The sequence below is a fragment of the Lathamus discolor genome, chromosome Z (assembly GCF_037157495.1).
Source record: "Lathamus discolor isolate bLatDis1 chromosome Z, bLatDis1.hap1, whole genome shotgun sequence".
In the NCBI taxonomy this organism is placed as follows: domain Eukaryota; kingdom Metazoa; phylum Chordata; class Aves; order Psittaciformes; family Psittacidae; genus Lathamus; species Lathamus discolor.
The window spans coordinates 69,117,980-69,139,318 of NC_088909.1; the positions used below are offsets into that span (position 1 = coordinate 69,117,980).

Here is a 21,339-nt window from a genome sequence, read left to right on the forward strand (position 1 = left end):
TTATCTTTTCCACATGGTTGTTCTTTAGGTTTTGGAGACAGTTTTGGAGACATCATCATTTTATGGGCTGTACTTTATCAGTGTAATCTGGAGTAAATCTTTTGATACCAGTTCCAGGTTTGTGCAAGAATCTTATCAAATTAATTAATTGTGTGTAAAAAAATCAGAGTCTGGTTTAGCATGTAAAAAATTCTCTGTTTGATGTGACCAAAATCAGTGCACCAACATAAAGGCTCCTGAGAAATCTTAACAAATCAAAATATGTCTGAAACCTTGAGGTCATAAAATAACATTTTATTTTTCTGCCATGTTGAGATTGTAGAAAAATGGTAAAATTACAGTGGTTTCAGTCCAGAGTAACAACTAGAATAGCAGCAGTGTGATTCAAAACTGATTGTGAAAGTCAGAGTTGTACCTGATGATCCTGACCAGAGTCATGGGTCTTTCTGCCTGGCTGTGGGAGGGTGCCAGTGTACATAGCACTCACAGTGAGTGCACAGCTACTGCTCACAGGCCACAGACATGTAACATCTGGAGTCATTTCTGTATTACTGCTGGAGCAGACTGGAAATAAAGACAACCACAGAGTTATGGGAAAATAGTTTTCTTTTCTTTAGTCTCTTCAAAAAGAAACTAAGCATAGCTAAAGAAGACCTCAGGAGAGCTATGCTATTTCTATTCTAGTCTAAGTGAAACTACAGGTAGCTTTCCCAGGATTACTTTAGTCACTTTGAAAGCTTCTGTCCTCCACTGGAAGTACAGGTTTTGCAACAGATTTATTATTTTATCTTCTCATCTTATATTCACCTCCTAATACCCAGGGTGTAAAACTTCTCTGTATTTCAACATTACTTCCAATAGCAGCAGTATGCAGTGATGTAGAACCACTGATTTTGAAAACACTCAAAAGCGTTAGTATGATATAGCCACCTGCTGGCTTTGGGAAGTGGCAAGGAGGAAACCTGTGTATCTTGAAATACTGCTCCTGCAAGTAAGTCATGCGATTACTGTTACAGAGTAGTTACTAAATAATGCTTTTGAAGTGTGCTTTCTTAGAGTCTCTGACCGCATTTTCCTAGTCCACATCTCTTCCCTGGATAGCCAAGTTTTCATTCTTCAATCACAAGCATAGTTAGCTCTTACGCCACAGAGCCTCTCATGTGCAAGGAAGTTTGGCAACAAAGATAATTGCAACTTTAAATCCTGTCCTTATTAGCTTCTACATAATTAAAAGAACCAGATCAATAAAAAACAATAGTCCTTGCAGCAATTTGGAAAGAAATTAATGACAAATATCAGAAGCTATAAAGAGACCTATGTCAGAAACTGAATATTGTTGTATATCATTATTTTAAAATCCTGTGGCTAATTACTTTAATAACAGACTCTGCATAGAGATTAGATGCTGGCAAGATTAACAAACTTGAAATACTTGTTGTATATGATACACGTTTTTCCTGTACTACTTGATTTGTTCACAAAATGTACTAGGAACCTGACTTACCTCATGTGCAAAGCAGAAGTTTTACTTGCTGGACTTCATCTTGATTTATGCAAACTAGACGTGATGTAAAATCTGATTCCTCATACAGACCACAACTTTGAGGATCATTCCTGGTTGGAAAAATGCTTTAAAGACATTTAAAATTAGACAATTACCAGTGCACACAAAGGATTTAAAGTTTTATTATGGGAGTATAAAAAATTGGAATAACCCCCCAAAAAGAAAAGGACCTATAAAAAGAGGAGCTGTTCAAGATACAGGTAATAACTCTTTTCTTCACCTGCCAACACTGTCTGCAAATATACCTTTACCTGCTTAAAAAATGAACCCTTTCATGGGCAGATGTATCTCTGTACAAATACAGCAAGGAAAGCAGAGTTCTGGTTTTCAGCTTGATCAGGAGACGAAGAGTACGTGTATTCAGATTACTAAGTCACAGATGTGGGAATACTTTTCCAATTCATCATAGACTGGGGAGATATACACAGATACGGCAGCCACCTTGCAGTCAGTGAGAGCCAGTCAGCTTCCTGTAGGTACTGAATTAACTGTAGACATCTGAAACCGTCAGCTGTGTCACATGTAAAACCCGTTAGTGGTGTGAGCTGCAGGGTTTCTTCAGGGTGTTAGCAAGCCTAGAAGCTTGCTGCATGGGTTGTGTGAAAGCAATCGGAGAGAACCAGTAGTGAAAGAAATATTTGAGAACAACATGGTCCTCAGGGGAGAGAGATGCCTCGGAGAGGCAGCCGAGATTGTACACAGCCTGTTGTAATTTTACTGGTAACAGTGTTAGGAAAACAGGACCTCCTAAATGTTCCCTGAAAAGACAACACTGTAGCAAAGCAGTGGTTCAATCCCTACTGGTAAAAACAACTTGGCAATTCCCAGGACGCAGTGAACCCTGATAAACATCTTGCTGACGTTGTGAGCTCTGAACCAAAGTCTGGGAGCTGACATTTCCGGTCACGGTGGTAGCCTTCTGTGAATTAAAATCAGTGTAAAACTTGCTCCAGCAAGCAGCTTTCAAGTGCGGTATTGTGCAATATAGTTTAACTCACAAACACTGATGGATATTCAAGCTTCCAGGTGACATCTGCAGGAGGTTTGCTTACTAGTTTGTACAGTAAATTCAACCCATCATTTTGTGGTAGAAGGGAGTATGTCCTTCCCATACTTGTGAATCTTTGCCGAAATTGATAAACTTCAGCAGTGGAAGAAAATGCTTCTAACTCACCCCTACTTCCCCTGTGAGCCATGGTTGTGTCTGCCGTTGCAACTACCCGCAAGGAATTTGGATGCCAGCAGTATCAGTGCCATGCAATCCCTATGGATTTCAGTAGGTCACTAGGTCTTGTTGCTGGGGTAATTGTGGCCAAAGATACAACTGATAGGTCTGCCTTTTTTAGTGGGTTTGGAGTGAGAGCATGTTTGGCTTACAACAGAAATTTCTTTTGAAGTACAAACATAAAAATCACAAGTACTTTGGTACTGCTATCAAATAATATAATATTTTACAGATCTTGTTGCCTTCTCATCCATGTAATGAACATGTGATGTTTTGTGATGTTTTTCTAATGCAAAAGAAAGTATAAACCCTATGTGAATTAAAGTTTCAGCTTCTGACTCAACTCTGCCCTCACTGCAATTAGTGTCACTTTTTCTCTTTGAATATTTTGTCTCTGTAATTTATGTATCTTTAAATACTCTTAGGGTTTGTAAGCACCGTGAGAAGCATTATGGAAATATGTATTAATGTTTTAGATACAGTTTTGAAATTACGGGTGTAATACTGAGGTGTGAGAAACCTTTTATTTCAAGACAACTCCCCCCTTTTTCTTTATGATTGTTTTTTCTCTAAAGTTATAATGATTTTTCTGTCTTCCAAATGCTTACTTAAGATTGAAACAAAAGCATTCTGTAGGTGTGGTATCTCTCTGAAGATACATCTGAAAAGCTTGTTTGTTTTCGTATTTTGGGTGCTACCCAGAATGATTAGCTCTATTCAACTAGCTCATTGCTAATTTTAGCTTGGCTTCTGGATATATTTGACACAAATGCAGTGCATGTCTTAAAGGCAATTCCATTGAAGATAACAAATAACAAAAATGCACCAAAAATTGGGCCTTGGTATGAAAAAGTTGTTTGCCTGGTGTACTGGATGCTTCAGAAGGCATCTAAACCTTCTTCTGTGTAGTGAGGCCTCTAGGACACTTAGGAGGCTAGCTTTCCTGTGGAGCTTGTGACTTTCAGAGCAAAACTCACATTTCACTGACTATAGTAAACCGTTCCCTGACTATAGTAAAACTTCCCTTGAAATACCAGTTCATTGCTAGCTGAACCCCCATTCTCCACTCTCTAGAATATGTTCTGGAGGAGCCTAATGTCCATCCTGTAGCTGAAATATTTTAGATGATTTAGATGGAGATCCTAATCCTGTTGCAGAAGAGAAATTAGTAAAATCTAAACTGTGGTGTTCTTCATTAATATTAACACAATTACCGTTGTTTCCTCATGGCACCATGATCTCTGAGCCGCAGCTAATTGCGGTACATGCTGTATGGGCTGGCTGTGGGAACCCAGGGGGCCAAAGGCAGTGGGTAGGTGTGGGCCTGCAGGAAGGAGATTAGTGAGTTGTGGGGGGCAGCCCTGTGAGGACAGTGAATTGTGTACCTGCTCTACTCATCCTGGAGCACAAAATCTGACCAAAAGCAGGTGTGTTTACAGCTGCAGCAGTTGTATTTATGGATTAATCTTCGAGTGTTTGGAAATATGTGTGTGTGTACCTGTTCAAATTATAAACATTAACTTGAAGAACTAAAGTTGCTGTGATGATTAGTCACTGAAGGAAAAACCCTTGACTTACATTCTGTAATTTGGTTTCATTCTGTCATTTGGCTTCCAGAAATCAAAGCACTACTCAAGCTCATCAGTGCTCCCTACTATTCCTGAATCTAACTTCATACCTGATGGCAATTCCTGGGTAACTAGAAAGTGCGGGTTACTGACCCTTACTCCATCCAGATATCCTCAGCCCAAAGAAACCTGTTAGAAAATCAGAGTGGGAATGAAGCTATCGGACTGGCTGGTGACCCTCCTTGGAGTGATGAACCTCAAGTGCATTTCAAACATGTGCCTGACCATCAGCATTTGTTATTACAACCATAATTACCTGGCATTGAGATCTCCCAAACTCTGCAGTATGAAGCAGGTGAGTGATTGAGTAGAGCTCTACAACATGCTGTGGTCTTGGCAACAACAGCAGTAGCCAACAACCTTCCAGTGAGTCAGAAGTGGATAGGTGTACAAGCAGTGGCTTTTTTTTATAATTGTATTTTATACTCCACTGGCTCAGCATCTACTGGCAACTGGATTGAATTAGTCTGTGTATTGATTTGTGTTTTCTATATTTGCCATACTATTTAGTGCCAGTTCCTGACTTTTCAGGTGATATTTCCAAGGACTGTTTGGCCTCCAAGATACGGCAAAAGGGGGCGCACTCAGTCAAGCATGGCAGTTGAAATATGTTTGTGACTTTTTTGATATAACTTGTAATGACTTGAAACATTCATGAGCCTCCTATTTGTAGGGTAAAGAAAAAAAAAAAAAAAGGCCTATAATGATTTTTGACTAAGGAAGGGATGGCAGTCCTAATATCCGATGGAAAATCCATCTGATGGATTTACATTTTGCAGTTCCAACTGGGCAGAGCATTTGCTTTCACTGCCTGTTTTTTTTTTCCTGTGGGGTAGAACATTAATTTTTGATTGCTCATGGATTTGGTGACATCCGCCTAGACAGCTGCCATATTCTGTGCTAGTATTTCTGTGGTCTGAAACATAGGAATCTGTTACTTGTCTCACAGAGCTCTCAGGCACCTCAAGTCAAAATGGTGTGGTGTATCACAGAAGCAACTAAAGTATCAATAAGACATCAGTGACCTGTCTTTAAAGCGGGCAAGTAAAATTCTGCTGTGATCTGTGCTCCTGCCACTATGCTGCTGCTGGTACACACCAGCTCACGCTTGCTGTGCAACTGTCAGTTTGGAGAGGTGAATTTCATGCTGCAGTCATCACTGTGTGTGTAATTCCTGGAACTCCTGGGCAGCTCATTCCTCTACTCACCACTCTAACAGACAAGAAAAACCCCACCCTGACAGCGGTAGGCTTTGACCTGGTTCCTAAAGCTTAATCTGGCTCAGCTTCCTCTCCTAGTTCCCCTTTTGAATGGTGAAAGGTGTGCAGCAGAGGCTGAAGGGAAAGGCTTAGAAATACAAGATTCATTCTCTCCTGTAAGCAGGAAAATCTGTGTTGTGGGAGAGTCACTCTACATGTGGGCTGAAATCCTGCCCCTACCGAGGTCCCTTGCTGAAGGACTGTGGAACAAAAAATGTTATTAGTGATGAGCGTGTGTCTACAGCAGGTGTCGTGAGTGATAGAGACCTTCTTCTAAACTTTGAGGCTGACTGTGGCTATTGAGGTGAATAATCTGTTTTAAGTACTCACTGGTTTGCTTCACTCTTCATCACACAATTGGAAGCATTTATCATTTACAAGAAGCATATACTTACATTCTTTCTTCCATGTTGCATATTAAAGGACTTTGCATATTTATTAGCTGACTCCAGTGAGAATTATATGCTTCTCATTTGTTTGTGGTTGTCTGTATTTCCTGCTGTTAGCAGTTCAGCAGGAAGCCAAAGGAAGAGATTACAGGAGTAGCGGTGTTTAGACTTTTCCACTGGATTTTCAAAGAACATTACATTCACACAAAACTACTTTCAAAGTATGTGACCGTGGACAACAAGGTGAAATGACTGAAATACACCTTCTGTGTGACTGTCAACACTATTTTTCTCTTTGCAGACTTTCAGCCACATCCCATTGTGCACTGGCTGTGTTTCATTTCAGACTTAAAAAGGAAGTGCTTCTTTTCCAGCACAGTGCTAATCCCTGTTTCAAGGTTTATGCAACAAAGAGGGTGAGACTGCTCATCCTTAATGGACCGTTCTTTTCCCCTGAGGAAACAAGTTTCCAAGACTTGCACTCTTACATGAAGTTGCATTGTTTTCTTCTGTTTCATTACAGCGTACCCGTCTCCTGTGCTAACTGTAATATGTGGAACAAACCGTGTATATACAAATGTATACTTCACACGGCCCTCCTCCTGGGTCGGGCAGTGTTGGGGTACCAGGGGACCACGGGGGTACCACTGGCTCAGGTGCACGCACAGCCAGGCGCTGCTCGCCTGTGGCGGAGAGGGCACACAGACGCGTTGACCATTGCCTCTCGAGGCTGCCTTTTTCCTGCATCCCGACGGCGCGGAGCCCCGCAGGGAGCCGAGCGGGGGTCGGCGGGGAGGAGGAGTGTGGGGGGGGAGCAGGTGAGGGCGGAGAGGTGCCGTGCCGGGGGGGGGCGCGGGAGGATGCTGAGGCCGGCCAGCGGAGCGCAGCCTGACGCAGCGACGGCCCCGTCCGCGGCGGGCGGGAGGATGGCGGGCGGTGGCTGGGCGCCGCGGGGCTGAGGGGCGGCGCCGCCGCTCTGCCGTGCCGTTCGGTGCCGTGCCGTTCTGTGCCGCGCCGCGCCGTGCCGCGGTCGGCCAGGCGCCGCTGCAGGCTGGCCCCCTGCGTCTGCCTGAGGGGCGGCGGCGGGCGGGCTGCTGGGATGATCCGGTTCCGGAGCTCCAGCATCAGGTCGCTGAGCGCGGAGATGAAATGCACCGTGCGGCTGCTGGACGACTCCGAGATTTCCTGCCACATCCAGGTGCCGGCGGGGAGAGAGGGGCGGCGGCTGCGGCGGGGAGTCTCTGCGGGCAGCGGCACCCCAGCACGGGAGCGCGGAGCCGGGCCGGGGCTCGGGCGGCTGCCCTCCGGCGCAGAGCAGGTCGCAGGGCCCGGGCAGCGGCTCTGCGCGGCAGCGCAGGGAGCATTCCGCACGCCCCGCTTCCCTGCGCGGGGCTCCGCGCACCTGCGGCGCGGGCAGCTGCACCTTTCTCGTAGCTTCCCGCCGCGGCGGTGCGCCGCGGCATTGCACGGCGCGGCACGGCACGGAGCCCGTCCGGCCGCTGCTGGAGCCGCCGGGCTCGCCGTGCTCCGTACCCCCGGCACGGCATCCCCGCGGGCAGGAGGAGCCCTCTGGGCTGCGGCGACCTCCGGGAGAGGCGGTCCCCGGCGAGGAGGGGAGAACTCGGTGCCGCCCGCCCCGTCCCGCAGCGCGGTAACGGAGCGCCCGGTGGGCGCATCTTGCGGCGGAGGTGGTGTGCCAGAGGACCTGCTCTGCGGGGCCGGGAAAGCCCTGCACCGAGAGCAAGGCCCGCGGCGTGCACATAGAGGAAACGCTGTTACCGAGGTGGTAGGCAGAGTTGAAAATGAAGTGCTGCTCCCCTTTCCGCTTCGTTCCAGGCAAAAGATAACTTATGGAAGGATTTTCAGTGGTAGTAGTTGTGCTGTTGGAAAGAAAGCCCAACTTGCTGTAGTCCCTCTTCCTAATTACTTAGTTCCTTTTTATTCCTTTAAGTAATAACGATAAGAGAGCGAAGAGTAAGGTAGTGTGGATTTCTGGTGTAGCAGCAATGTTTGTAGTGTGTGAAAGCAGAAGTATTTCAGGTGTCCTAACAAGATCCAAACTCTGAGGCGTTGTGGAAGCCTTACTGATTCTTAAACTGCAAGTGTTAGAAACCAAGCTACACTTGTAAATTTCCATGGCATTCATAAAATCACTGAGATAAACTTGGCATCCAGATCAGAAGATGTGAGTAGCTTTTTAGGATGTTGTTTGTCACTCATAGCAGGTCTTTTTGTCTTTCTGGTAGTATAAAATATCCACAGCTTTAAATCAAGTTGGCGGTCTTATGCAGAAACCTACTGTGGCTGAAAAAAATTAAGTGCCATGAGATGCAAGCAACAGTTTTTTCTTGGGCCAAAAGAAAATAGGCTAGACTAGACTAGACTAGACTAGAATGATTGTTAAGTGACCTACAAATATAACCTAGTCCAACTGCCTAACTAGTTAAGCGCTGATCAAAAGTTGAAGAATATTATGAAGGGCATTGTCCAAATGCCTCTTTTTAAGGCACCTAGAGGCTTGGGGCATCAACTACCTCTCTTGAAAGCCTGTTTCAGTGTTTGACCACCCTCTTAGCAAAGAAATGCTTCCTAACGCCCAATCTGAACCTCCCATCAAGTAGCTTTGAACCATTGCCTCGTGTCCTGTCACTGGATCCCAGGGAGAAGAGATCAGAAGCTCTCTCTCCATGTTCCCACCTTAGGAAGCTGCAGAGAGCCATAAATTCACCACTCAGCCTCCTTCTCTCCAGCCTAGACAAACTCGGAGCCCTCAGCTGCTCCCCACAGGACACAGCTCCAGCTCTGTCACCAGCTTTGTTGTCCTCCTTTGAATGCAATCAGGGACCTTTACATCCTTCTTAAACTGTGTGGCCCAGCACTGCACACAGTGCTCGAGGTGAGGTTGCACCAACGCTGAGTATAGCAGATAACCACCTCTTTTGACCGGCTGGTGACAGTGTTTGATGCACCCCTGGATGGGTCTGCCCTCCTGGCTGTCAGGGCACACGGCTGACTCACACTGAGCCTTGCTGTCAGCCAGCACCCTCAGATCCATTTCTGCAAGGCAGCTCTACAGACACTCCTCTCGCAATCTGTACTTGTATACTAGTTTTCGCTCAAATATTATGCAGCCTGGAAGTAACAAGAAATTACTAAAACTTGTACCTGTGTCTTTATAGTGCTCTTGTTAATGAATGGCATGGTAAAGAGATTGTAGCATAGTGGGTAGGAAGCAGAATGGTCCTTGAGTATTTTCTCTGAGCCCAATGCAGTTTGGCATCTTTAAAGATTAGTGTCTTTAAACAATGATGATTTTAAAGTCAGAATCTGAGTTGGTGTCATTACAGTTCTGTAGATTTATAGTGCTCAACAGATTTACCAGTGGTAGAATACACCCTTTGATGCCCACAGGGTAGAAAGAAATAGTCATTACTTCAGGTGTTACATTGTGCAAGGTGAGGTAATGAGCTCAGAACAAGTTGAATCTTACTGTGTCCTGGTGGCTTATCCCACATGTAAAGTGTTTTAGGCTACAGCTGAAGTTTTTTTCACTATTGTAGTTCTAAGGGTAATCCTGAAAATTGAATTCTGTTATAAACTCATCTAGAATTGTTTTCCTGAGTCTGCACACTGAGCAGAAATATTTAAAAGGTGTGAATGGCTCCTGGTGTGGTGGTTTTTTTTTTTTTTTGTTTATTTTGTTGTCTTCTTTTTTCCCCTTTTAGGTACTGAAATTCTGAACATGTAAATGCAGATCCTAGGATGAGGAATTACTTTGCTCTTTGTCACTTCAGCAGAAACATGCAATTAATGATGACATTTCATAGCTTTGACTTACCCTTCACTCCTTCCTATGCCACATGCTTTGAACTGCTAAATTCTATCTCTAGCTACCCCTTACCTATTGCTGTATCTATAGAGGAGATATAATTTAGCTGTATTATTGATTTATCCTCTTGTATGTGCATAGCTGTGAAGACACTAGACTAACAAATCTCAATTCAGTCAACTTCTTGTCTGTAGCCTCTCAATCAGATTTCTATTTGAACTTCACAATGTGGACAAAACTTGCTAATTTCATTTTTGAATGGAAAAAATAGAAGTTGTGAGTTGTATATATGCATATTGCTGCATATGCAGCAGGACAAATAGCCCAGATGATGTGCTGCTGGGTTAGCAGCAGAGATGCCAGGGTTGTGCCAGCTGGAGCATGTTGGACAGCTGTGTTTTGGTCATTAAGAAGATAAGAAAGCCTAATTCTACAACACTGAGACATGCCAACAGAGTCTTTTAAGGACATGGGATGCAGTAAAAACCAGTGATGACTGAAACTCTAGCTATGCATTTTCAGGGGGAAAAGAGGGGAGATACGCAGCTAGTCTGGATGGTGATATATGTAGCTGATTATTTGTTGCTTTTTAGCACACTAAGTTTTGCCAAACCTTACTTTTTCAAGTATATCTTTCCAGCAGTTGGCTTGCACACATAGGCTGGTATCAGAGTGCCTCAGTACGACTTCAGTGCAGAGATGTCAGCTAATTAAAATCTCTGCGGATGTACTGTACATCTTTGGCCCTGCAAAATGTGCAACTAGAAGTGTGTGTTACTCAGGTAAAATACTGGGATGTAGTTTAGGAAAAGAAGGCAGGGGCAGATCTACCCAGGTGCTGCATATATATGTGTGTTTGTGTGTGTGTGTGTGTGTGTGTGTGTGTTTTTGGGGTGGGTGGGTGGGGGGTTTGTTCATTTGTTTGTTTTTGTCTCCTGATGCAAATTTCATAGTGTTTAGGAAATAAAATATGCTTTTGTTTTTACTATTGAAGTTCTTTCAAAGCAGTGTTTCAGCAAGCCAACAGGCTAATAAAGCCTGCTTTTGGAAATTAAGTTTTATAGCAGACAGTGTAGTGACAGCATGTGGGGTGTTGTGGGGATTTGCTTTTGCAGACTCCAGCCAACTAGTTATTGAGCTGTGCAGCCGCCATGTAGGTCACCAAGTTGCTCAAGGCTAGGTTTGCAACTCAAAGGTCACGATTCAGTGTGTCATCCTCCTCATCTGAGAGAATTCATTACTGCAAATTAGCTGAAGTGGTGACAGACACAGGAAAGGGCTAGGGCCCAAGGGATGTTTAACTAATTCTTGTGATGATATTTATTTTCCCATGTTTTTTGTTTGTTTGTGAGGCCTCTCTGAGACCTGTATGTCATGCAGTCTTACAGCAGCAGTAAGGTGAAGTCATAGTGGCAACGCTAGAATTGAGAGGTTATGAAAAACAGCCTGGAGGGCCAGGGGCCACTGTTTATTTCCATATGCAAGAGAGAGAGGTGACCTGCTTGTGCAGCCTGCCTGATAAAGCACAGAACCAAGGCTTGAAAGAGGGCACTGGGGGAAGTAGGTATTCAAAACTATTGGAAATGTGTCTGGAGCAGCAGGAAGACCTCCTTTCTGGAGATACTAATGAGATACTTATTTTCTGAGTCATTGGCATAATGAGCACTTCTGTTTTTTTGGGCTTCATGTAGTAACTTCACACATTTAATTAACCTTTTAATAGCAATAGCCTAAACATTTGTTGTGTTTTAACCCCAGCTGGTAACTAAGCCCCACAGAGCCACTTGCACGCACTCCAGTGTGGGGTGGGGAAAAGAATCAGAAGGGTAAAACTGAGAAAACTCATGGATTGAGATGGAGACAGCTTAACAGGTAAAGCAAAAGCTGTGCACACAAGCAGAACAAAACAAGGTATTCATTCACCACCTCCCATCAGCAGGCAGGTGTTCAGCCATCTCCAGGACAGCAGGGCTCCATCTCATGTGATTGTGACTTGGGAAAACAAGCACCATCACTCCAATGTCCCACCTTCGTTCTTCTTCCCACAGCTCCTATTGCTGAGCATGACATTGTATGGCATAGTCCATGGGTTTGCTGGGGTCAGCTCTCCTGGCTGAGTCCCCTCCCAAGTCCTTGTGCATCCACAGCCTGCTCGCTGGTGGTTTGGGGTGAGGAGCAGAAAAGGCCTTGACTTTGTGTAAGCATCTTCTCAGCAGTAGCTAAAACATCATCCCATCTGTTGATAACAGTTACCAATACTGTTTCCAGCACAAATCCAAAACATAGCCTCATACTACATCCTATGAAGAAAACAAACTCTGCCCTAGCCAAAACCAGCGCAGTATCTTAAATAGTATGGTTAGTTTTGTTTGTTTGTTTGTTTATCTATTTATTTATTTATTTTCTTGGTTTATCCTGTAAGATTACTTGTGCTTATTTCAGTTCTGAGTAAAATTAACTGTCATTATGATAGACTGCTATTAAATATGTAAGTACACCTTGGGTTCAGTGGTGCCGCTGGCATGCTTTAGGGTGTGGGTTTCAGTATACCTCATTTAAGTGAAGTGACTACTGCTACTGTTTCTTTAACTTTTTAAAAATCTAAGTGTCTATTAGTAACCATTATAAGTCAAAATGTATTTCTTTATAAGAGGTTGATACAAAACTAAAAGCTCATTCTTGAAAAATGCTATGTTAAATATATTACTTTTGAAATGAATGAGAGTTTTACTTTACTTCTTGAGCTGCTGAGGTCAACTTATGCACAGCCAAGGGTAAAGTTGGCATGAATGAGGCTTTTCTCTCAGCTGGAACTTGTTATTGACAGTGGTAGTGAGCTTTGTTGTCTGTGTGTTTATTTGTAGAAATACTGTATGACTGGATCTTCTTGTGCCTCATATGTAAACTTGTGTGATAAGCAGGCCTTTATAATGATGCAGATTTTCCTTTGTGTGAGCTTTCCCAAACAAAAACTGGTATAGGTATCCCCCAGAATCCCCTGGCTATACTACTGACTTTTTGTTTAATGTACCTAAATGATTATTTGATTGCTGTTCAGAAGAACAAACTTGATTTTCTAAGTGTGCCCAGCTTCTGAGCAAGGAGAAGATGTAATTTTAAAAGCTTGTTTAGAAGTCCGGAAGAAAACAAGCAGAGGAAAGCTCTGGTTTACTTGTGGTCTGTTCTTAGACCTTTTACCTTTGTTTTTGCCAAAGTCGAAATGAGGGTGACAAAATCTGAGAAGGTTCACCTGGGAAAGCCACTGGTGGTCAAATAGTGTCAGATGGCCTCTTAGGTTCTCTTTCTGTCTCAATTCAGGAGCAGTTTCCGTGCAGTTTGAATGAATAACGCCGTTTTCAGTTTGGCTAAAAATTTACTTGCTTGATTTTTTGTTTTACCCCTCCCCTCCTTCACCTCTCTCTCCCCCTTTTTAATTGTGTCCTATCCTGTCTAGGTCTTTTTGTAGCACATTGATGACTTGAAACTTGCCTTCTTTTTAATACTTTCTGCTTGGTCTGCGTCTTGCAGGCAGATGCTAAATTTAATAGAAATCTGCTAACCAAAGAACTCTTTTTAACATCTCTTTAACATTCCCATCCCTTAATAAAGTGTAAAAACCAAAACAGCGCACTGAAGAGGGCTGTGAAGCTAAAGAACAGTGACCAAGAATCTCAGTGTGAAGATATGCAAAATGTTGACAATTTGGAAAAAGAAGTGGGAAAGGGAAGGCAGCATGAGCATGAAAAGAGCAGAGAGGCCAGAAATGAGAAGGCGTCAGAGAACCATAGCTGCGGAAACGGAAAGGTTAAGGGATTATGTAGACAGCAGGCAGGAGATTTAGTGAATATATATTTATCCTGTAAGCAATGTCAGAACTGTAAACGGCAAGTGCCTTGAGCTGCTGGGATGATGCTGTAACAGTCCAAAATAGTAAGACAAGATGAGGAAGGAGATGCAAGTTTGAATAGGTTCTGTGCTGTGTTCTGTTGGCGCATATTGGAAACTGCATACTAAGGCATGTATTCCTCACTTCATGCTTAAGCCTCTAATTGTACAGTTACAACAAGTGCTGTTGGTGACAGTTGCAGATGAGAAGCCTCTCTAATTAAGCTAAGCTGATGGGTTAAAGCTACCTCTGTTGTCATTTTGCGCTTTTGATTAAATTCGCAGTAACTTGTTTTCTTTCCAATATCACTTGTTGATGTGCTGTTAGCTCCTTCCAGAGCTGAAAGGGAAATAAGAATAGAAAGTGCTCTTAGAAAGTTACTAGGGTGTAGGGAGTTCTCATTACAAACTAAGTAAGTAATTGTCTTGACGGATTTTGGTAGGTACTTGTGGAGGTCAGCATTTGCTTAACATTGGTTTCTGTATTTCTGGTAGGGTAAAAGCACATATGTACTTGTCGTATTTCCATGTTGCTATCAATTTGCAAACTCTGTTCCTTCTTGTTTTCCTTAAATAAAAAGTTGGCTTATGCAGGATTTGATCCAATACATACTAAACTACTTTTGTGTTAGATAAGGGTTATTAATAATGTTGGATTAGGTTTATTTTGCACTCCATGTTGTCTTATTAATGAACAAAGTCTGTAATTTCTCTATCCTAATGGTGATGATCTTGCCTTTTAACTGTGGATTTCCTGTGTATTGCAATTGACATTGTAATTCATGTTTTGATTGCTAGTAAATAAAGGTGGGGGAACTTAGATGTGTGCTTAAGGACTTGTCTGATCCAGGGTCGAAGATGAACATGTATTTCAGTAAGTATGAACAGTGTAGATGTTAAGTATTTCAATATATTGGTGAGGCCTGGTGCTGCAGTGTGGAGGAAAAAAAAATGTGAAAAATGCAGGTATCCTCAGGCAAAGTTAACTAGTTAACAGGGACAAGCTGAAAGGATAGTTACTGCTTAAAAATGTAAGTATAATATTTTCACTTTTACCCACCTTTTGTGTTTCTCACAGCTTTGAATGCAAATTTTTACATTCTTTACTGTTGCGCATGTTTGAATGCTGGCTGAACAGTAGGGGTGGAGCTGTAGTTATAATAAAAAGCAGCTGGAAAAATCAATAATACCATGCAGCCCAGCTTAGATCTCCAAACTTCATATCGTGGACTTGATCTCCTGAGGTGGAATTTGGCTCCTCTGAGATAAGAGGGTACTTTCTGCTTGCAGGAATTTTATACAGTATTTCATCTTGAAAGGACTTTTGGCACCTCATGAAGCTTAGACCTCTTACACCTTGAAATGCTCTCCTCTGTCTAGGCATCTTCAGTGCACTGATACAGATCTGATACAGTGGGCAGCTGAAAAGCAATCATTTGGCAGAATTAATTGGCCAAAGATTAGCGCTAAAATGGATAATTGGTGAGCAAGTACTGTATTCTTTTGATTGTATTTGCATAGATTGACTAGGTCAGGAATGATTTAATAACGTGTATCAATGCTCCCTGTACTACCTTTAACAAAAGAAAAGATTAGTGGCTTTTCTATGGGAAGGTGAAATTGTGAGTCTGGATTTTGCCTGGTTGTTACTGGTTGTGGCTGGTCCCCTGGAACAGACGGTATATTAAAATCTCAAGGTTTAAACACTAAGGTTAAAGAATGAGAGAAATGACAGCTGATTGTTTTAGTTCTTTCTCAAAAAAAGTAGGTGGCATGTGTGGACTGGAGAGTAATTCTGTGATAAAATGCTTGTTTTCTGTAGCCAGGACTGTCCTTCTGCATATTTTGGCTTATTAAATCTGAAAATGTCTCTCTTCGTATTTTCCTTATTCTCCCTCTCTCTTTTTGCACTTCCCTTCCACTTCCCAGTGTGGATAATATCAACCTCTTGGCAAGGTTTATAGCATTCATAGTGTCTTTCTCTCCTTTTCCTGATAAAGTCAAGCTGTTGCCAGATGACTTCTGCAGTATCTTTCCCGGCTGCATATGGAAAATATCTCCTCATAGTTCTTCCTTCAGCTGAAGCTGCTACCTGTTCCTTCATTCCTTGTTTGCTCAAATACAGCCTCACTTTTTTTGCAAGCCTTGCTTTCTCAGAGACCCATTCTAGAACTTGCGAATCATCTTTTTGTTCACATTGGATTAACTTGTTCTTACTTTGTTTTAACTCCTTGTCTGACAGTGAAAACATAATTGGGATAATTCAGCAGCAATTTATTTAATATCTTCTTTAATGTCATAGAACAAAAAATACCCCCCAAAAAACCTCCCCCATCCCCCCCCCAAAAAAGAAGAAAAAAACCAAAAAAACCAAACCAACCTAAACAAAAAAAGCCCCTAGGCACATTTCTTTCTTTACTCCTTTGCTGTTTATTATATCCTTTCCAGCTACTGGTATTCAGTCCATAAAAGCTTTCCTGTTTTCATCTTTTCAGGGTTTAACACATTGTCTTTGATGGAGGTGTGTTGGTAATCAGCCCTTGCCATTTGAGATGGATGCTGTTCTCCAGCTAATGATTAATTATGGCAAAGTGACTAGACACCAAGTGTAAACAGTAATTTACATTTACAATGTGATAGTAAACCATCTTACTCATGGTTGCTCTTCATGGGAGTTACTGAGAGACTTGATTGAGGAGGACTCAGGGATGGAGAATGAATGCTGATGTTTTAGTACTACTACATTTAGAGGAAAAGTTTCTCCTGACTGAAAATAATGCTGGAAACTTGAGATAAAAAGTTTCAATCTGGATTGAAGAAGTTCTTTGCTGCTTGCAAGTACATTATCTCACAATGATATTTGTCCCATAGCAGCTCTCTTTGCAAGAGAATTGTGCCTTAAATAAAAGATTTGCACCTGGCCATTTTTTGTCCTGATGTTGTAATATGTAAACTTCCTTTAACAGGGCGTACATTGCAAAAATAACTTCGGGTATTTCTAACAACACTGCATAAAACCTTTTTAATACAATTAGTTTGTATGCCCACTTTTTTTGGTCTTTTATACATCTGCAACAGAAGCAAAAAAGAAATGTGATTCAAAATTAAAACAGACAAATACTCAATTCCCTGAGGCCCCCAAATCCAAACATTATGAAAAGAAATTACAACAGGACTTAACAATTTATTAAATATAAAGAGAACAAAAAGCAGTCACAAACAACTTCAAGTTAATGGTAAAATCCTGTGGAAAAAGATACGTAAAGTTCAGACTGCAATGGTGTATTTGCATTATTTCCAGGCTTGGAAGCCAGTCTAACATTTTTGTCTCCAAAATAGAGTTCTCATGTGAGCTGCCTTTTGGGAATGGATCCTGGACCCTTCTATTTGCCAAGCAATGCCTGGGAATTGGTCAGCAAGAATGCTAATTGGCACAGACTGGAATTTTGGCAGGCAATGCCCTTGCAGTTTGCTAGCAGTGGTGGTGGATTTCAGCACCCCAAAATGTTTGGAGGGTTTTAGTAGTTTTTGTATGCATGCAATCTCTGTTTTTAAAAAGAAAAAGAAAAAAAGATTTTGCGAATGACTTAAAGATATGATTTACAGTTCAGATACTAAACCATGTGAAATGGTAACTGTGTTCATAATGCTGTCCTTTAAGTGGAAAATCTGAAGTATTTTGTGGGCCATCTTAAACATTTGGTGGGAAGAATAGCGCTGATTTTAGTAGGTGTGTATAAAGTAGCTGTGCTTAGGATCTGTGGTTGTGATCTTGGATCTGAACCTGCAATCTCTTCTGGGATGACAGGTTCTTGATATTTATTTTTTCTTAAATGCTCTTATCAAGAGAGTAGTACAAAAGTATTCCACAGGATCAGGATATCAGTTAGGGCTGGTTTTTTGTTATTTTTGCAGACACTACCCATGTAGTGGAGTCAGAAACAAGACATGGTAGTTTATTTGAATTGTTTTAATTGCAAAAGTGCAGATGAGATGCTCTATGTAGTGCTGTGCACACCACAGAGATCTACAGCACATACCTCTAATCCCATTTCTTTAGGCTTTTCAGGGTAAAAGACAGGTGATCCTTCACTTTCACTTTGTTACTTTAAAATTTGGTAACAAAGATGAATACTGTGTAGTCAGAAAATGATGGTTGCTCTTGTGTTAGATGGAATAGTTACCTGGCGTGCAAGGTGAACTCTGAAGCTGTACAGCACTAGCCTGAACTTGGCTGACTTCAGGGTGACCTGGAGATGCTCAGTGTGCCAAACACACAGACCCTATTTGCTCCTACTCTGTGTGAACTTTCTTTAGCTCCATCCTGGGAAAAGAGAGGAAACAGCAGAGGCTTTTACAGATGGTGCCGTGAGTGATTCAGCATGCAGACTCAGCTGCTCACATGAAATTGCTCCATCAGCTCCCGGTGCCCCTGCCAGTTGCTAGGTACAGATCCAGGGAGGCTTTTCTGTTTTGACTGGAGAATCCATTCACGTTGCCAGGATTTCCAGATTAGTTTTCTCATACCGTCTGGCTGTTGGGACTTCACAGTTATCAGAAGACTTGAGCAGGAATTGTCAGTTCCCAGACCAAATGATGCTGCTGGTCTGGGGCATTAAAGCAAAAAGAGTGGCACACCTAAGTGAGAAATTAATAATAATCTGCACAGTTTAAGGACAGTGTGTTTATGACAGCTTTGTTTATTTTTGTGCATGGATTACGTGCACCAAATAAGCAGCAATTTTCATCCTCTAGCTTCTTGAGAATCAGAGGCTGGTTTCTGTTTTACCCAGGAGAGTTTATGGTGTAATTTTGGGGAAAACACTATAAGGGAGTTCTTAATTCATGTTGTGATGATGAAGATGTACAAAGTAATCTTTGTAGGTGACCTAAATTTTAACTTATGTAAAGGGGGGGAAAATACTACTGTAGGAGAAGAAATCCCAGGAGTTGGGTGGTGGTATGTGTGGGGAACAGAGCAAGGCTCCAGCTGTGTTCATTGATTATATGGTGCATTGCAGAGAAGATGGCAGTATTGACTATACCCTTCCAGTGTTCGCACCTGTTTTTTGTTTTTTTTTTTTTTTTTTCCTGTTATTTAGAAACTCTTTATGAAAAACAGGTTGTACCTTGGAAACTTCAGTTTCTTCACCTTCCTACTCATTAACTAATTTATTCTTACCAATTTAATTTCTTTTCAATTATAAAATCAGAAAAATCTTTATGTTTTCATGGCCTGCAAGGCTGTCCCCTTTCAACTCATGTTTCTTTCTGCCTTTGCCAAAGTCTGAATGGAATTTATATATTTTTAAATTGAGATCCACCACTTTCAGTCTGAATAGTGCAGATTTTTGCCTGTTCATTAAATTTGTGCTGTTATGTGAACTCCTGAATGATACCGCTGTGGTTCAGGAAAAATGGAAATGTTTCTATGTTCTGCAGGGGTTTTCATATAGCAGGAGGAAACAAACAATTTTTGAAAGCTACGCCTTCCTTCCTCCCTAGATGAATTTCCTGTTAAAACTCTTAGCATTGCTACCGTACTCTTCTGCATGAATATTCACATCTTTTTTTTTTTTTTCCCCTAGGATTTATTTACACATCCTGTCTTGTTTACAGGAAATGATGCATAATGATACATATATTTTGTCATGAGGAAAAATAGTGGATATCTCATGTCCTTAAAAAAAAAAAAAACAGCTAAAACTGAATGTTTTTTCGATTCGTAATGCCAAAATATGTCTTTTTATAGTCCTTTTTTTTTTTTTTTATTGTGAATATTTGTGCTGTTATTGCCTTGTGATCAGGGCTATCATTGTAGTCCAAAACCACAAGAAAGTTGTATTTCCTTTTCAGTTTTCCATATATATAGCCGGTATTTTGAGAATAGAACTTTTTTTGCGTATGATGCATTTCCATTAACTTGCTTTTAAGAGCTCTGGCTAGCTGTATTTTTTATTGATAGAAAATTAAAGGGAAGATGCAGAAGTGGGTTCACGTTCCTTCCCCTTCTTCCTTCTTCTCACCACCATCTATAGGTGGAGCTTTTGGTTATTTTGAGAGCCCTGGTCTCTAGTAGTGATTTTGGTGCCCTTCTGCTTAGCCAAGCTGTGCTTCGGTGGTTGTCCAAGAAAGATGAAAACTCCACCAGGTGCTGGCGGGTATGGTCCAAGTGGTAATATATTCTTCTTGATGTCCAGGCAGGTTGCTAGTTATGCCTGTTTTGTCTTCACTCCCTTCATGCTCCAAACTGACCTCTGTGATTTTCTTACTGGCTGCCTGTCTCAGCACTACTAGAATTATTTGTATTACCCTTTTCCCCTATAAAGTAAGCCTCTTTGCTTTCAGACTTAGCTACACAGCTAATCTGTTGAGGAAGGAACTTCTTTTTTCTGTTCACTGCAGCAAAGTGGCTCTTTCCCCCTCTGTTCCTGTTGCAGGCTTTTTTTAAGAGCAAGCAGGAAAGCACAGTGACATGTAAATGCTTTTTGAAATTCCTAATTCGCTGACTTGACAGTATGCAGGCAAGACAAGAAGAACTATGTTCACGGTGAACCTGCAGAGCTGGTTTGTGCCCTACATACTGTTTGGCAGTTCTCTGAGAGATACAGAAGGAACTGCATTTTCTAACCTCTCTCTGCCTCCTCTGTCTCCAGAGGATTCACTGCTTATGCAGAAACGAAGTGTTTGGTGGAGGAGGATTGTGAGTGTTTTATCCTGCAGGCTGAATGATGAAAAAAGGTTATGATTCCAGAGGGAAGCCAGTTTAACAAATTCCGTTTTCCTATTGTGTCCATACAGATTTGATACTGCTTTGTAATTAAAATTGGATATGCTTCTACAGAATACTCTTTTTCTCATTTTGAACTATGTAGCCTTTCCCATGCATTCCTGAAATAGAACAGCTAACCATATGTTTAAAAGAAGAGGGGAATGAAAGGGAAAATACTGTCCATCCAAAGGTGCACTGGGATCCCGTAGCAGTATTTCTTTGCAGAAATATCGTAAGTTGAATTTTCTTGCCGAGAGAGAGGTTTCTGCTTAATGAACAAGATAATGGTATATTTCTGTTCAAAGTAAACATCATTCTGACACATTTAATGACCGCAAGATATTTTATGCACTCACTGGAATAAACAGCACAAAGGACTATCTGAGGCACTTAGTTAATGTGTAATGTTGTGTCTGCTTTTACACAACTTTCAGCTAAATCAGAAATCAAACTGAACCCCAGCACTTGAGGGCATGTGGGGAGGATTTTTGACACTCTGGAGGAAACTGAATCTGTAAAGTCTTAATGTTTGCTCCATCTATGCAGATTCGCTTTAACTGGTGCCAGATTTGCTGTAATATTGATGACATCCTTCACCTTGTTAATGGTCCGAACATAACAGAGCTTATGCTGGTATTCTGATTTTATTCTTTATGTAGGGAGATCACAAATAAGGATTGCATAGAAGGATGTGAACTATGACTACAAATTCCACATGTAACGTGCTTTCTGTTAAGTAAATGGAAAATGTTTAAAACTCTGATTTTTGTGCCCTGGGCACATCCCAT

At 41.8% G+C, this 21,339-nt stretch overlaps 1 protein-coding gene across 1 annotated transcript in view; it reads left to right on the top strand.

The window, feature by feature from the left end:
* Positions 1-7,160: 7,160 nt before the first annotated feature.
* Positions 7,161-21,339, top strand: part of FRMD3 (FERM domain containing 3) — a 141,571-nt gene continuing 127,392 nt past the window's right edge. The window contains exon 1 of the mRNA XM_065661540.1: positions 7,161-7,263. Within this exon, the coding sequence (XP_065517612.1) occupies positions 7,165-7,263 (99 nt within the window). The 5' untranslated portion in view covers positions 7,161-7,164. The remainder of the gene's footprint in view (positions 7,264-21,339) is intronic.